Source organism: Brugia malayi (genome assembly GCF_000002995.4).
Source record: "Brugia malayi strain FR3 genome assembly, contig: Bm_v4_Chr4_scaffold_001, whole genome shotgun sequence".
Lineage (NCBI taxonomy): Eukaryota > Metazoa > Nematoda > Chromadorea > Rhabditida > Onchocercidae > Brugia > Brugia malayi.
The window spans coordinates 12421624-12440077 of record NW_025062478.1 but is presented as its reverse complement, the minus strand read 5'-3'; the positions used below and the strand labels follow the sequence as shown (position 1 = coordinate 12440077).

General features: G+C 25.7%; 2 protein-coding genes across 3 annotated transcripts; one reads left to right on the top strand and one right to left on the bottom strand.

Moving 5' to 3' along the window:
* Positions 1–2434: 2434 nt before the first annotated feature.
* Positions 2435–12080, top strand: Bma-hir-1 (Protein kinase domain containing protein; the record flags this gene model as incomplete). 2 transcript variants are annotated; one of them, XM_043082535.1, is made up of 18 exons in its annotated part: positions 2435–2566; positions 3101–3157; positions 3624–3827; positions 4404–4586; positions 4942–5020; positions 5307–5407; positions 5621–5786; positions 6127–6362; positions 6796–6879; positions 7081–7255; positions 7564–7753; positions 8309–8502; positions 9778–9971; positions 10158–10274; positions 10533–10747; positions 11044–11181; positions 11376–11547; positions 11889–12080. In XM_043082535.1, the coding sequence occupies 18 exons, from the start codon at positions 2435–2437 to the stop codon at positions 12078–12080; spliced, it is 2829 nt and encodes a 942-aa protein (XP_042938469.1). The 2 variants fall into 2 exon arrangements, with proteins under 2 accessions (XP_042938469.1, XP_042938470.1); XM_043082536.1 differs by lacking the exons at positions 2435–2566; positions 3101–3157; positions 3624–3827; ... (7 more) ...; positions 7564–7753; positions 8309–8502 and having other exon boundaries at positions 9828–9971.
* Positions 12081–14188: 2108 nt separating this feature from the next.
* Positions 14189–17171, bottom strand: Bm6155 (transcription factor pos-1, putative; the record flags this gene model as incomplete). Its single annotated transcript, XM_001895269.2, has 10 exons — positions 14189–14252; positions 14375–14499; positions 14675–14801; positions 14945–15033; positions 15155–15280; positions 15482–15606; positions 15882–15987; positions 16200–16310; positions 16715–16796; positions 17011–17171. 10 exons carry the CDS (start codon positions 17169–17171, stop codon positions 14189–14191), a joined length of 1116 nt encoding a protein of 371 aa, XP_001895304.2.
* Between the last annotated feature and the right edge of the window lie 1283 nt (positions 17172–18454).

Here is an 18454-nt window from a genome sequence, read left to right as displayed (position 1 = left end):
CAATCAATTTTTTTTCTTTTTTTTTTTACTTTATTTAATGAAACTATCAATAACTTTTAGTTGGTTTTTTTTTTTTTTTTTTCATTAAATTAATGTTTTTTTTTTTTTTTTTTTTAAGTTTCAAAATAATAACAAACGGTTAAGCATTCCTCATCTTTCTACCAATTTACATCTATTGAAAAATAACTTACACTTTGTTAGTACCCTTTTATTTTTTAACTAGTATCTCAACACTTATCACTATGATAAACTAGTAGACAGTGATTAATTAACTAGGCTCAGTTTTCCAAGCCTTAAGCCTTCAAGCCTTAAATTTTCAAAATTCATATGCCTAAGTGATAAACGAATATCTTAGACATACACTTCAGTGATATCAATATTGTCTGTGATCAATGCCTGTAATACAGGGTAATAGGTACCCACCCGATACACTGCACTGTACGTATGTCTATGTATGTGTGTATGTCTGTATGTGTGTGTGTGTGTGTGTGTGTGTATGTCTACGTCTGTCTGTCTGTCTGTTTTTGTATGCACTTAAATATATCTAAAAACCAGTTTTAAATCTATCTTATACCTAAAAATAGCAAAGATTGCTGAATGGTTTTCCTTCTCGATGAAAATCTTTAATTTGTGACAGAAATGTTTGTATGAGAACTTGTTGTGATGCTGTGGAATGTATCGGCGGGTACAGCAATCTTCTACGCATCTTCGTCCTCTCCTCGCCATTACTGTTATTGTCAACTGTCGCGGAATTGTCACCCCCCAATAGATGATGACATTTTATTGGCGCAAATATCGATGCAAGGATATAGCTATCATCTATTACTCTCATACTTTTTTTCATCTTCAAAAAATATTTCCTTTTGCGCATTATTCCATAAAAGCTGATTTTAATTGCCTTAAAATTTAGATATATATAAAATTTAGTTAGTTAAGTTACTGGAAGAGAATGTTGGTAATTTTAGAAATTTGTGAATATTCAGGCGATGTTAAATTTTTAAATGTTGAATTCACTTTTAGTCGAGAGATGGAAAGCAATATTACAATATATTTATATATCTTTCAATTATGCATAAATTATCAATGTCGAAATTAAATTTTAAAATTATGTTTTATTCATTGCAAAAACAAATAATTGAAAATTGATAAAAAGTTTTATAGCAAAAACTCTTAAATATTATTTTTTTTTTTCTTTTTGAAAAAAAAAATTTTTTTCTATCAAATTAGAATGTCATTTCTATTCATACTATTTGCTATTTTATTCCATTTCTAGCAAAATTTCTTGTCACATTCTCTATCCATTATCAATATGATAACACTTATCTTTTCTAGAATAGAATTTTTAAGGAACTTTATAACTTTTCTGAATAAATACCAAATAATTAGTGTAACGGTAAACAGAATCTTTAGAGAATTTTTTTTTTGAAATAAAAAACTTCCTGAAATGACAATATTAATTGATCGGAATGTTCTATGGTAGAAATTTTGCATAATGGTTAAATAGTTCTTTTGTTTAATGTTTTAATAAATAATTTAGATTTTGAGTGTGAAATATTGGGCGTAGTAAAATGTGAAATGAATTGGAATGTCATTTTTGTGAAAATATCAATTAATATTGCTAATAATTAGCTTTCTTTTGAATTTATTTTAATGTATTTTAAAAATGTAAAATCTTTTTGTTCTTATCCATATTTATTGCATCAACAAATTTTTTTTGTGTTAAACGAATTTATTGCAAATTTTGACCTCTTTTATGACTAATTAGCTCAAAATAATCTTGCTGAGCAGAAAAAAAGAAAAAATTTTTTAAAATTATATATTTTGGCAAATTTCAATGTGTAGAAGAAAGTATTATTATTTAAATAAAATGATTGAATTGAAGTGTTCGATCTTTGTAATCTAATAAAATTCACATTAAGAGAGGTGGAATTTCTGAAAGATGAAAAAAGGTTAATTGAAAAAGTTATTACAGAATTAAAGTTATAAAAAAGCCATTCTTGGGATTACTTAGATAATGAATTCTCAAATTTAGTTTACATAAACTTCATTTAAATTGTAATTTAATAAAGTATCAAAATATATAGCTTAAAAATAATGCATTGAATTAAATGGTTTACTTTTTTGTTTTGTAATATCGTAATTTTGACGACAATTTTAATACTGTGCATATGGATTAATTTAAATTAAACTAAAACAATTTTCATTAATATTTGGTCGTTTTTTTTCTTTTTTTTTTGAAAAAAACTTTTTTTCTAAACCTTTTGAAAAATTATTCTGATTAAAAAAAAAAAAAAATATACGATATGACGAATGTGAAGTTTGCAAAAATTAACAAATTATTTTCGCTTACTTTGAAATGAATATTTTAAATTAAGGAAAGTCAATTTTAACGACATCGAATGGAGCACTGTTACGATTCGAACTATTATTGCTAATGTGTCAGTTATGGATATTGTTCTTACTTATCATTTTACGAATAAATGGCGGAAATACGACCAATTCGAACTTATCACAAATGCGCATTTGTCAACTGAGGTGTGTCGCCAAATGTGTCATCGACGATAAGGTATTATATTATGATAATTGTACCATTATTTTTCTTTCCCACATGTGTGAAATGTTAATTTAATTTGAATTAATTACTTAGAGAGATTTTCTAGCATAGATTTCGTTTTTGTGTTCATTTGAAACATATACTAAAGTATATTGAAATGTGAAATAATATTTAATAGTATCAATCATTGAGCACATTTTCAATTTAGCATAGCTAATAATCAGAAATGATTTAATTTAAAAAAGCAATTTTAAATCTTAGAATTGGCTTATTTCATGTAAACTAATGATGTATTTAAAATGAAAAGTTTTTTTTTTTTTTTTTAAATTGCGTATTTTGTTTATAAATTCACAAAGTTTTTCAGTTGTTTTTCAACTTTAAATTCTTTAAAAAAAAAAAAAAAATTCTAAAAAGTGCAAATAAGGACTAATTTTGCAAAATTGTTTTTATATTTTAAACAAAAAGAAAAAAAGAAAAACTGAGATTAAAATAATTTAATAAGAATAAAAAAAAAAAAAAAGAACAATTATTGTGATGAATTTTCAGCAATCTTCAAAATATTGTGAAGAACAATGCAAGAAAAATATGGCAAATGACCTTTGCGTGAGTTTAAAATTTTTTTTAAACTTTCATCCTTAAAGAGAATATTTAAAAGAGGACAAAAATTTACAACTTTAAATTGACCTCTATTCGAATAGATCATTTATTTTCTTTTACCACTACCATTTCGATTTTAATTTTAGTCTTTCAACTTTTTTCTTTGCTATCTTTTACAGTTATTAACTTTATGTTTGATAGGATGAAAAATTAATTTTCTCATTTTAAGTTTTAAAAAATTTTTTTTTTTAAGTTTATAATTTTATTCAACTTAAATTGATCTTAATGCGGAAAAAAATAAAAAGTAATATCGTCAAACATGTATGTTTGCTGCTAATACGTACACTCACTCATTATTTTTAAAAAAACAATAATAAAATTTTGAAAAATGGTAACAAATTAAAATTTCAAAATGAAAAAAAAAAAAGAAGAGTGAAGAAAGCGTTATAGAAATATTACTTAGAATTTATAGGATGATAAGATTCGAGACAAGAAAATTTGCTGGGAGACATGTGATGGTAATATAAACCAAGGACCAAAACCTGAAATACCGAAAGATATTAAATGGATCTATACACCCTCATATTCCATCAATATTACTTGGATTGGTGATGGAACATTGTATTTGTTGAAAATGATCAAAAAAGTTGGGGACAATGAGTATAGCTATCATTTTGTAAGTTTTACACTGTCATTTTTTATATGCTTCAACAAATTTAATAATTTGATATGAGTTTTGTTTGTTTTTTTTTTTTTTTTTTCTGGTAGCTAATTTTTATTGTTGACATTATTTAGAAAATGTTAACTTTTAAATATTGTTGAATATATTGTATAACTTTTAAATATATCCGATATAAAATGTAAGATAGAATAATTAAAATATAATTAAGGCATTGGTAGTTACCGATGGATGTTAGTAGTATTTGTCTTGTCTTGTCGCATGTCTTGTCACATTTATTTTATTTTATTTTATTTACCTTTTAACTATGAGAAAGAGAAATAAAGAAAAAGCGAAAGAGATGAGCAAAATTTAGTTTTAAAATATTTTTCATTTACTTAAACATTTTAACAAAAATTTGATAATTTATAAATACTCTTTTAATAGCTTCGAAATGTTTGGAATTTTCTGAAAATGAAAAATAAAATTTGTTAATTTAATCTTTTGCACTAAACAAATCTCAGATTGACTATATTGAAATTTAAATTGTGGCATAAAGTTGAAATGAAAATGAAATAATTTTCTCAATTTCAGCTTACAACAACAACATCACAGCTAAATTATACGAAATCTGAAACAAATTTTTGTAATCCATTGCTATTCCAACTTGCATCAGTAACAACTGCAGGAATTAGCAATTTTAGCAATGTGCAAGAAATACCCGCAAGTTCACCTGAAATTATAAAAAATTTAACTGTCAGATCTATGGAATATATTGTAAGTTAATTTTTAATTTTATCAGTTTAAATATGTTTTTTTTTTTTTTTTAAATAAATTTCTACAAGAATATCCAATATTTCTATTTATAAAAATATTTGTAATTTTGTTAAAATTGCAAAGTTAAAAAAAAAAAAAAAATCTATGATAAAATTGTTACTTTTATATTTTTGCTGAAAAGAAAGTTGAGAGTGCTGTGTGAAGTAGAATTATTTTCAAAATTTTCAAATTTATTAGAACACTTCGATCATTTTTTTTTTTTTTTTTAAACAACTAGAAAATCAATTATGAACTATAAAGGGATTCTCATGGGTAACTTTACCTTGAAATCTTTCTTAAAATTTTCATTTTACAGAATCAATCATTCAGCGAAAGTGGTTATTACTCTAATGGAACTATCAAATTAATTTTACAGTATGCAGCATCAAAATATAGTAAATATATTTTATTTTGTAGCAATCTGTTCTATTTGTTTATTTTTTTTATGAATTGTTTTCCAAACATTCTTATTGTTCATTGCGACTAATTTATGCAACAATAAGTCAATAAATGGAAGATAATTAATTTATTTAATTTAAAATTGTCTTCAATGGAATTCACTTCAACTTACACTATCTTAAGTCATTTTAAGAATTGACAAAGTTAAAAGCTCTTTGTTATTTCATTAATTGTAGTTTAAATTTTGATGATAACAATGATTCAAAATATTTTGGATTTTAGATTGGCCATTGGGTGAAAAGGATATAAAAATAGATTTACTCTTCCATATGGTTAGCTGTAATATTCCCGATTTATCGAAAGCAGTACCAGCTCCAGAATTCGTTAGTTTTCACTCTTTTTTTAAAAAATTTCTTATTAAGCAAGTTTTAAATGAATTCAACGTTGTGAAAAGTTTTTCTCCACCTCTAACAAAAGTCAAAAATATATTTTCAACTAAAGGATAACTTATATTTGACAAAGTATGACAAAAAATGTGACAATGTACTGGAACTGAAGATAAGAAGAACCTCTTTCACGGAAATTTGTTTTTTTAGGAAAGAAGTGAAGAGCCACGAACTTTGATTGCTGAATTTGGCGCTGATTTAATGTATCGCAAATGTCAATTCTTGTATTATGTTAGTGGAGTTCAGAGTTATCGTTGTGGTACTACAAAAACAAACAATGATTTTAATCAAAATTCGATGAAACCATTGAAAATAAGTGAGTCTTTATCGAACACAATTCAAATGGATAACATCGAAAGGATGAAGTTTACTAGTTAAATAAAAAAATTAAATTCAGATATGTGAATTTAGTGAAATAGTAGAGTGTGATTTTCCAACAATAATTCAAAAAGTGATTTGTATAATTTAAATTGGAAAAAGTTTTCTTATCATTATTTTCTTGAATTCTTTCCAGAATTCAGATACTTTATTATTTTACATATTCGGATTAAATATAAGTATCAGTATCAGTTGAAAATAATCTATCATTTACAATTAATCAATTATCCACTTTTATAGTTGAAATTTTTGATAAAGTTTGAATATTTGTGTTTGAGATTGTGCTACCGTACTGAATAGTCCATGTGATGATAAACCGTTGACACATCATCCACCAATGTGCGGTCAAGTAGAAGGATTTACCTATAGTATTCTCAACGATCATATTAATCCGGATGACGTAAATAGCAATATAACTGTCAACGTGACATTCCGGTCCACGTTAATGAACAAAAAACCACTTTATTTTGTGGCTTTTTATGGTGATGCTGAACCATTTAATCGAGAAATTGATGTTAGCTTCTTTTGCTTACTTTTTATTAATATTAGGCGCAAATGTTTTAAATATTTGAACATTATTACTTTCTTTATTCAACTTCATACACAAATTAGCCACTTAAAAATAGACAGATACATATGAAAAGTGTATTAAATAAGCTTATTATCACTAACTTAATCATCTTATCATTCTTTATTCATGTACAAATTTGCTATTTGGAATTACTTTCAATCTACTTCTGAAGAAAATATTATCTAAAACTCATACTTAACTAAACTTACATTACTTTAAACATCGATTTGATGTTGAAATTACGATATTAGATGAAATACAAAAATAAGTATATTTTATTCAGTTTATCATTTATCACAAGAAATATCTCTAAATAGCTCTTTTACAGTTTTTTTTTTTTTTTTTTTTTTAAATAAATGAATGCTCTAAATTACAGGTAGAATTGCTTGGTGTTAATATGCGCCATATTTTGGGTAATGCAACAAATTGTCCAAAATTTAACAGTAATGGCACATGTGCGGTAAATTTTAAGTTTACTTTCTTTTTTTTTTTTTTTTTTTTTCATGTAACTTAAATGAATATAAAAAGTTGAAAAGTTTTTTTTTACACTGACGAGTTTTAATTGTATTGATTAATTGATCGATCAAATTGAGTGATCAGTTGAATGATCGTTTATCTATTTTACTTTGTATTGCTTCATTTATATTTTGAATTAAACCAGGCAAAATTGAACCTCGTAAATGCATCGATAATAATAACAAATTTACAAATGAATAAATTATACGGTGTGACAATATGCGCTGTTATCGACCCTCATAATTTGACATACCCAGAAGTAAGCGGTGTTGCACTGGGCATGAAGTCAAAAGCTAATAGAATATTTATTGATTCTGCAGGTTTATAATTACTTTTCTCCTATTCATTTATGATAATAAGCATTTTTATCAAGAAACTGATATTATCACTACTTTAATATATCACTCAATTCTAATCTGTTGAGAAGAGTGAATTGATAAGCAGTAGCAACACAACGAATACTTTATCACTTATCATTTGCTGCATGTCTATCTATCTGCTTATTATTTATCAAACCTTATAATTCATCTTCTTGATTCTTAAAAAAAAAATAATAAATTTTTTTTTTTCGCTTGCATGGCTGAATTTTCTTATCTAAATTCTCTTTTCTTTCAAATGGTATTTTCAGCATTTAAAAAACAACGTCCAGGCTTATTAACAGGACTTATTGCTGGCAGTACGGCAACTCTGTTATTGCTTCTTGTTGGCACATTTATTTGGATTCAGCGAAAACAAAATGCTAAAGTGAAAATGCATCAGCTAAAGCTCGAACAAATGAAATACAACAACGATTTAAGATATACTAATTTACCAAAAAAGTTAGTTGTAATTAAATTTTTGAAATAAGTCATTGCCATACCTTCAAATAGAGCTTCTAAAATTTTCGAAGATTTAATGTCAGGGCGAGAAATGTTTTCATACAATTGGAGAATAAAACATTGAATGAATCAAATTTGTGTGAGTATTAGAATAAAATAAACTGACATTTGATAAATTTTAGAGAAACAGAAGTACTTTTCTTGATTGCTTACACATAAAATTTTGAATGTAAGGTAATCTTAAGGTGTAGATTCGATGGATAAAAGAATATCACCGTCATTTCGTTCTCATTTTCAAGTAAATAATAAATAATTTAACCAGTAAATGCTAGCTATTATTGAAATCCATATTATCACCAGCGCTTTCTGTAGCTTTGCAGGCCTAAGATGTACTTTATCAGTTTTTATATCTGTAATTTTAAATGACTAGTAATTCCTCTTATCTGGTGGCTTAAAAAAAATTGAGCGTAAAAATTCGACAAATCAGATAAGAAATAATTAAAAGAATTAAAAGAAATGATATTCTAACAATTAATAATGTAAATATATATAAAGACAAGATATATGGGAATTGGAGCGTCGAAATCTCATTATTTACGATGATCAAAAGCTTGGTTCGGGTGCATTTGGATCAGTTTATAAAGGTCGATTGATTGGTATTGCAAAAGGGAATAAAAATGCTCAGTCTACCTTGGGTATTAATCTGATGAGAGCCGAGAATTGTGATGTCGCAGTGAAAAAATTGCTAGGTAAGGAGAAATGTTTACATAAAATTAGTATTACTCACTCACTCACTCACTCACTCACAAGCAGCTTTCATCTTCATTTGTCCTCACCTAAAAATGTTTGTTGTTTAGATAACTGTGCTTTTATGTTTTGTCGCGTAAGCTTAATTTAAATTCTTGCTAACTTCAGCACCTAACTATTCAATTTCTCTTCAACATTAAAAATTCTTGTATTTGTGTAGAAGTGAAAAGGTTATTTAATTTAAGGTCTGTAACTATTTGTAGGCTTGTCTTCCTAAATAATATAAATCCATCGGGTAAATATTTGTTGAAGTATTATTGTTGTTCTGTTTTAGTGAAAATATCAGTCGACTAATTGACAATGAAATTAAATGATAAAATTGCTTCATTTGATTTCCTTCATCCTACGGACATACTTTTTTCTTACTAAAAGTTTTATTAAAGACAAAATTACTAAATCTTTGTTAGTTAATATAATTTGTTTCTTGACATTGAATAGTAGACAAATGAAGTGAGTAAGAGTTTATGAAAATACATTGAAATAATAAACTATTGATTCTCATTTAAAGTACTTAGCAATCTTTTTAATACACTTCGCTCTTATTCATTTTAACTTTAAAAACATAAGTTTAATCAATAGGGTAATGATTTTTAAATGTTGCAAATTTGTAATTGCAATGCACTCTGTGTTTTAACTTTACAAAAAAAAAAAAAAAAAAAAAAAAAAAAAACAAGTATTAACTCTAAATTTTTATGAAAGTTATTTCAATTTTTTTTTTTAAATTTTGATGTAATTTCAGTTTTTTTTAGCATAGCAAAGAATTTCATTAAGTTTTTTTCTTAATAAATTTTATTAAGTTTTCTTCTTTGTCTTTTACTCATTTTTAAAATCAAATTTTCCAACTTCGTTATAATTTCAAATCACTTTAATGTTCCTTCTAATAGCTGCTAGTTCATTTCGATGCATTTACCATCATCCTTGGCTTAACTAATTTAAATGATAAATTTCATCATTCAATATCTTATTATCATCAAAAAAAGAAAAACTTTCATGTTTTACAGACTAAAGTTGAATTTAACATCATATCAATCACTAAGTGATAATCATTGTTATCAGTGCATTTCTATCATCCTTATATAAACTCTTTCATGCGATGATAAGAATTGTTCTGGAAGCATATATTTATACACATATTAAAGTGCGAAATGTTGCTCTATCTTTTGCAATCAGTGATAAATTATATTACTGATAACACAATGATAAAGTGATTGTTTCAGAATATGCTGATCAACTATCGAAAAGTGAATTCCTGAATGAAATTTCATTGATGAAAACATTGGGTTATCACGAACGATTAGTCAATATGTTGGCATGTATCACAGAAACAGAACCTTACTGCTTAATTGTTGAGTACTGTTCAGATGGCGACTTGCTACATTTCTTGAGGAAACGATGTGCTTATATGATAAAGGTAGTGATTAATTTAAATAAAAAGCTTTTGCAAGATTGATTTAAAATTAGTACTTTAAATTGAAATACGAATACAGACAATATTATCCATTCTTTTTTTTTTTTAAAAAAAAAATTTTTTAAATGTCACAACGTTAACGAATGCTTACCATTGTTTTCTGTTTTTTTTTTTTTTGTTTTTTTCTAGCTTACCGAAATGGGTATCGATTATGATGAACCAAATTTGAATGAAAAGATTGATCAGGATTTAGTGATAACACTTAAACAATTATTAATGTTTGCTGTACAAATTAGCTATGGCTTGGTAAGAAATGTTCATATCTAATCATTGAAATTCATTTAATTTCACTTTTTTGTATATATTTCATTTAAAAATTATATTTTTACTGACAGCACTTTTTCCCTGTAAAAATTTTATGTTAAAACTTTCATTAAAAATACATATATATAAAAAGATGAGTTACATTGATATATTAGATTAACTGGAATTAAATTTCAATTTTTAACTTCAATATAGATTAATTAATGTAATTATGATTGGTGAAAAAGGATTATTTTTTAGGAATACCTTAGTCAGAAAGGTTTTGTGCACCGCGATGTCGCGGCACGTAATATATTGGTGCATGATAAGACAAATGCAAAAATTGGTGATTTTGGCTTGTGTCGATACATTTATCGTGATTCTGCCAACTATAAAAGTAAGGGTGGACGATTACCGGTGAAATGGATGAGCCCAGAAGCTATCAAACACTATGAATTCACTATGCAGTCAGATGTGTTAGCATTAAATACTTCTTGGCAGCTATTAAATTGTAATATACTTAGTAATTATAAGGTTAAACAAGTATAATAGCTATCATAAAACGATGAAATGATGGATAGATTTGTTTATTTGATATAAAATTTATTGAACTAAATTGATCTTTGACAGAATTTTCCTTTTCTTTTCGTCTTTTTTTTTTTTTTTTTTTCTAGGCATTTAAATCAGTTTGGAATTTATAAATAAAAAAAAAAAAAAAAAATATAAATGAAACACTTCAAAATTTCCAATAAAAATATGGCATAAATTTTAGTTGGTCATTTGGCATATTAATGTTTGAAATTGTTACACTTGGCGGTTCACCATATCCAGGCATACAACCGGATGATATTTTGGATCATTTGGATGCCGGTGGACGAATGGATCAACCGGATAACTGCCCTAATAACTAGTAAATTTATTTTTATTGAAAAAAAAAGTTTTTTTTTTTTTTTTTTTTTTTTTAAGAAAGACTTCACAAAAAAAAAAAAAAATAACTTCAAAGAAAGTAAAAGAGAACAATTCGATTTTTTTTCTTATTTTCGAAAAGAAAGGATTTATTTTTAATATTATTTTGAAAAAAAAAAAATATGAATCCCATTATAGCTATGAAGTAATGCGTAGTTGTTGGGCACAAGAACCATCGATGAGACCTGATTTTGGGACTATTCGACAAAAATTAGCTAGCCAATTGGAAGATATCACAGATCAGTATTCATATTTAAAGCTAGATAATCAACGGGATTATTATAATGTAGTATATGATACAGATATTTTGGTATAATTTTTTTCTTGGCTAACTTTTATATGTAACTTTATGATTAGACTTAAACACTCATAAAAAGTATTTACTAATATAGAGCCAGAGCTGTGCCAGATACATAATTTATCTATATAACAAGAAATTCCTAAATGAAAATAATTATCTAATTGTCTTATCATTCATATCTTTATATCCTTACTTTTATTCTATCAACGTATCTTCTGAACATAGTTATAATATTAATTAATTAATTAATTAATTAATCCTTATCTCTTCTAATTAATCTTTATATAAATATAATAAAATTAAGAATTTTTTTTTTTCCTATTTGATTACTTACTGTTGTATGTTCGCAGAAAGATACTAAAGGAACGGTGGAAAACGATTCGGAAGCTGAGAAATTTGAAGTTGAAAGGATGAAAAGGAAAGATATACTCGATAATGCTCTTTCGATCGATGTACAGGAAGATCACCGTGATAAGACATCATCGCTGCCATACAGTACTGAAACTGTTAGGGATAGAAATGTTATCAGTAATGGATCATAGAGAATGTGATTTGATAAGGAGAATGATTACTGAGATGTAAATTAAAGTAATAAGCTAATCTAAATATTTCTTTTTTAATTAATCGAATAAGATTAGCAAGTGGTCAAGTGCATGCAACATTTCTTTGGTAATATTAACAAACACAAGGATAAAGGTGATAAAAAATTTGTTTAATTTAGTTGAGAATAAGTTATAATTTAACTCAAACTAAAGACTAAACAGGTATTAATTGTTCTGTTCCACCTGAATAAATGATGGAAGAAAATTTGATATATCATTTATAAATATGTATTGTAAATAAATAATAAAAAAAAAAAAATACTGATAAAAAAAAAAAATGGTAAAAATCTTATTTGTGCTCTTTCTCGAACCTATCATCTTATAATCTTCCAAATAGTTTTAATTCATCAAATTATCATTTTAACTAAATGTTTGTTTCTTCATTGTTGCACAAAATTAATTGACTTAAAAAAAAAATTTAAGTTAAAAAAATGAATTAATCCAACCTAAATTTCAATGATTATTCCCTCCTATTAATGCAGAATTTCATTGACGCATTTACATTTTATTAAAAATAACTTCGTTTCTTCTGAATAATAATTCATCACATAGATTTTAATAATCTTTAACTTACTTAAGAAATTTCAGAGGACAGGAATGAAATAAACACGAGAACTGAGTAAATGATTTTTAAGTAAAATTGAGTAAATGATTTTCTTTTTTTTGCCTAAGTATGACTAAAATTCACTTCTTCACTAACATAACATTTCTCTATGGCATATTTGAATTTACATCACCACGATTACATGCGACTTGATGAAGTTAATGTAAAATTTCAAATTGTTATCGGTGATTTTTATTTAAAATTTTGTGACTTGAAAATAATTCTATCGCTTTATGCTATCTTAAATTCATTAGACGAAACTAACTGAGTAAGATGTTATAAACAATATTTATATTTTATACAGCAAAAAAAAAAAAAAAAAAAAAAAAAAAAGGACATCTTGATGAAGTTAATGTAAAATTTCAATCAACAATCAATAAAACGTATCGAATGCGTGAAAAAAAAAAAAAAAAAAAAAACGTGAACAAATTGACGAAATAAATAACAATGTTATGAATTCATAAGCATAACATATCACAATGATAAAAAAAAATTATTAAGAATATAATAATCAATAAATTTAATAGATTTTTCATTTTTCAAAAATTTATGTAAAAAATAGTAATAAAGTAATGAGCGCTATGACTTAATTATGCACTATTAGCTCAATTCCACTATGATTTCTCTAAAAATCGTTTAATTGAATAAATTGGAGAATATTTTATTAAAAAGAGATAATAATAATAATAATAATAATAATAATTAGTTCTTCTAAGAAAAGCAATAATATAATATAATATAATTTTATTGTTTATAAATTGAAAGTTTGAAAAGTATTTACGAAATAAGAAATGTATGATAAAAAAAAAAATATACAAAGAAATTAATTTTGACATAATAAGAACTATCAATTTTAAATACCGCAACGCATAAAACAATTTTTTTTTTTTTAAATAAAATGGTAATACAACAATATTACGAAAGATTTGCTCGTACAATAAACTAATAGAAATGCATTTGCTAGAACAATAGTAAGTAAGCATTGATATACGGAACGAATTAAAGATTTTTGCCATATACCGTCAAAAATTAATACAATTTGTAGTAGCACTAACGAATAAATAACAATTACTTCAAATTTATAATATATTTTATTGTCGCATTTTCTTTGAAGACAAACATTTGAAAGAAAATTATTTGAAATGAAAAAAAAAAAAGAAAAGGAATATTTCTAACTAATTGGAACGATGAAATTCTTTGATCCTTAACTTACCTTCAATAAATGAAATCTCAAGTAACCATGTGAAGTACAAAAAAAAAAAAAAAAAAAAGAATAATGCGCTTTAGTAGAAATAATTAATAACTTACGAATCTTTTTTTTTTTTTAATATTTGAAAATGCACCTTCCACAAGACATTAATGAAAAAAGTATAATAAATAGAATTTTGCATAATCGTTTAAACTGGATTAAATGAACTTCCTATGCTTGATTAGATCATTCAGCTTAATTTGATCCAATTCGTGAAAAACAAGATCGTGAAAATATATTGTCGTTATCCTCGATTTTCCTAAAATTTTTGTATTTTGAATCAAATAAACACTCTTTTTTATGATAGCTAAGAATTTTAACTAAAAAATAAATAAACTATGATAATTCTGCTGAAAAAGCATAAATACTGGAAGAACTAACATATTATTAAAATGTTCACGAAATTGATTTAGAGTGATATTATTTGTGGTTATATCTGTATTAAGATGAGATTCAGTATCATCGTAACTGATAGAATAATCCGGATGAAATATTAAACCGGATCCCTGTAAAATTCATATGTCAAAGTTTGCTTCATTATTTCACACAATTAACATTAATTTAATGATATAATCGCTGAAATGTTTGTATGCAAAATATACCTGAAATGATTTCTGGAAGATATTAATAATCTAATTTAAATTAAGTTTGGTTTGATGTATAATTTCAATTTTAAAATACCTTTATTGATTGTCCTTTCTTTTCACCACCACTGAAATCGGTATTTGTTAGAGATGAGTAAAATCCGCCATGTTCATCAAAGGATGAATGATTTCCAAGAGCAACTGATGAATTAGTACTTTCAGTACTGAAAAAGATATGAAAGAGAGAGAGAGAGAGAGAGAGAGAGAGAGAGGGAGAGAATAAAATTTAAAAAAAGAAAATTTTACTGAAAATATTTTATAATATTAAATTGTTGAAAGTATTCAGAAAAGTCTTAATGATACTAACCTTTTATTCATATGTTTTATGATAAAACATCTAGAAGGACGTTGCAAATTCTTCTCACTGTTTCTTCTTGTATTTTTTTTAGTTTGCAACTGAAATGAAATAATTAAATTTTCTAGCAATCATTAATTAGTCTAATAATTTATAGATTATTGATAGACTAATCAATTAGTCTTAATTAATGGAATGCAAAATAATTCGAACAATATTTACCATATTTGTACCGATTTTTGATATTTCATTGACACGTTGATGTATATATTGACAACGTGCACCGTACGGACAATAGTTCCACACTGAGAATTTATTGCATAATTGAGTTTTGTATTTTGGATGAGCCTAAAAGTATCTTTTTGTGAAAAGTTAAAAATTGTAAGTATGGAGCTTTGCTAATGACAGTTCGAAAAATATAATCGACACTTTCATTGATTAAAATAGTTTAAATCAAGTAGCACATTTTAGTTGATCAAAGTGTCGACTATATATATTTTTGATCAAATCGTATCAATGATTCTCTTGAACAGGTAAACATAGCATTACCTGTGGTGGAAGACGAAGCTCTTTTTCTCCATGTGCAAAAACACATTCATCGCCATATTGGCATATGTTATTTTCTCGAAATGACTTACATAGTGAAGTTTTGTACGCATTCCTTTTGCGCCGCTCTGAAAGAAATTCTAGGATCTGAGAAATTCATAATTTACAATGCTTTTTTCTCTTCTAATTTTTGATCAGTAATTCATTAAATAAAGTTCTTAATTAGGAACCGTTAACTAATTATCACATATGCATTATGAAATGAAATGGAATATTGAGCACAATTAAGGTCAGAGAGCACTCAGATGACAGAATACTGTCTGTGAACCATTTTTGGAGAATAACTTTTCTAATGAATGCAATATGCAATACCACCATCATATCAAAGTATCTCACAGCTAACCTCTTTGTAATTCTTCACGTTCAGTATCAGTTAACATTTGCCATGTAGAAGTATTCATACTTTCTGATGAGTCGGTCTTTAAAGGAACATCATTTCTACTATGTTTCTAAAAAAAAAAAAGATTAATAATTTTTAATCAATCTCTCTCTCTCTCTCTCTCTCTCAATTTTTCTCTCTATTTCATTTCCTCAGAGTTCTACAGCTAATTCATCTTGAAAGCAATGTTTGATCTAAGAAGTGAGAAATAACAATTGATAAACAATTAACAATAGTACTACGAATCTATAATTTAAACAAATTCAAAGATAATAATTTTACCTCAGCAAGTTTTGATAAAACTCTTTGAATCACTTTATTTAGTTCAGCTTCTAAGTCATTCCGGACAACTGGATCATTCTGAGTTAATTCACAAGCTTTTAGAGCTAAATTCTAGAAAGAAGAAACAATACTTTCTTTTTTTGTATTATAAAATTATTTAATAAAAATAATCATTCACTATTTACCACTATTTATGCTTATCGTATCAATCATAATATCCACATATGTTTGATTTATCTCTAAATATCTCTTTTTCACTTATCATTGAAATAATAATAGTAACAATAGCACTCACAAAAAGGCTAGAAAACGAAATAAAATAATAACAATAATACAATAACAATAACAATAACAACAATAATAATACCAGCAACAACAACAACAACAGCAATCTGTATACAATTTCCCATATTGTTTCCTATTTCGACAACAGGTAACATTTCAATTCCACACTAAATCTAAGCGTTATTTATGTCAACATCCATCAGCAAAGTACAGAACATACATCAACTAACCTGCACGACAGAACCATTATTCGTTGGATTAATCATGGATAGATCGATGAAGTGCAATTGTCCATAAGCACTTACATATATTCTGAAAGGATATATGAAATAAATGATGAAGCATTTCAATGTCATTATTAAATTCAAATTATGGATTAAGATCAAATAAAACTCGCAACTAATTTTAATTAGAAAACTTAAGGAAAACTTAGTGAAGCATTAGTGACACAAATTTTTGGTATCATTATCAGAATTTTATTAAAATTTTAAGCGAGTATTTAAGGCAGTGATATTTTAATTTGTACCTGTTCGGTTCTTCTCGGTTGTAATATGCCATCATATGTCGCTCAACACCGTATGCTTCTAATAACTCATACATTTCTGATGAGACAGGAACCATATTAACTGTTGCTGCCATCAGATCTTGTTTTGGTACAGTGTTATGATCACTCTTTACTGCTGTCATATTGACCTTTATTAGCTAATTGTATTCTCACAACAATACTAATCTTAAAAAATTTGACTTTAATATTTTCAAAACGATTCGCATCCATTGATAAAGCATTAAAGAAAAAAAAAAAAAAAAAAAACAAATGCTCAATTTATCAGTAATCTATTGATAAATTATGTGATAATAATGTCTTTTTGTTTTCCAACCTTCATTTCTAATTCCTATTCTTATCATATGAAACAGTAATCAACAAAAATATCATTATATTGCACACAATATGTTGTAACCTTCCCGAACCTAAACCCTAAATGATTACAAATCTTTTTACTAATCGAAAAGAGATCACTAACTTACCCGTACTGTTACCCTGCTCGTATTCTCTATCGGATTCATCCCGCTTTCTCGTTTTCTAGAATTTTCCACTTTCATCACCGAACATATAAACTTCTTATCAGTATCTTTTCAACATATTTGTAAACATTATACTCAACTTAAAAGTTACTTGTAATAAGTAAAATACTCAAATAAGATATTGTTTGAAATTTCTCCATTAATGATATTGCATTCACTTCAATCATATTTATCCAAAAGATTTATTAGAACTGATCTTAGCTTGTGCTAATACTTTATGAATTTCTATTTAATGTCTGATGACAAATCTTCCACTCAATGTTAATTGAGTAATTAGCAATTTACATTTCTTATTTTCATCAAAAAACGAAAACCAAAAATGTTAAAATTTAACAAATGTTATACAAATTCTATTTCTACTTTCCAAAGGATACATTCTATGAAAAAAAAAAAAGAAATATTGAATTGATCATATTTAAAAAAAAAAAAAAAAAAACTATGAACTTTTAAATTGTAATGGGAAGTTATTCATTATTTGAAATTAAACAGACTGAAAAAGTTTGTTTAAAGTTACGATTTGTACACTTTGTATTTACCATTTGATTTATTTTCCTCAAATAAAAAAGCTAATGTCTATAATAGCCATTTGTTTGAAATCATCAAAAATGCACACAGTGATATTCTAAACTCAATTTACTATTCAAATTCCATTTAAAATTCTATGTGAGATGATTAGATTACATTATTCTATTCACATTTGCATAATTCTGAATGAGAATAAAAGCAAACAATTTTCTCACTAAAGTTCATTTTAAGATTATTACTAGCGTGAAGAGGATTTATGGTAAACGTAAAGTATTGGATAGATAGCTCTTGAATTTTTTAGAAAGTTTAAATTAAGCTATAAAGTTAAAATTTACAAATTTTTCTATTAAATTTAAAAAATA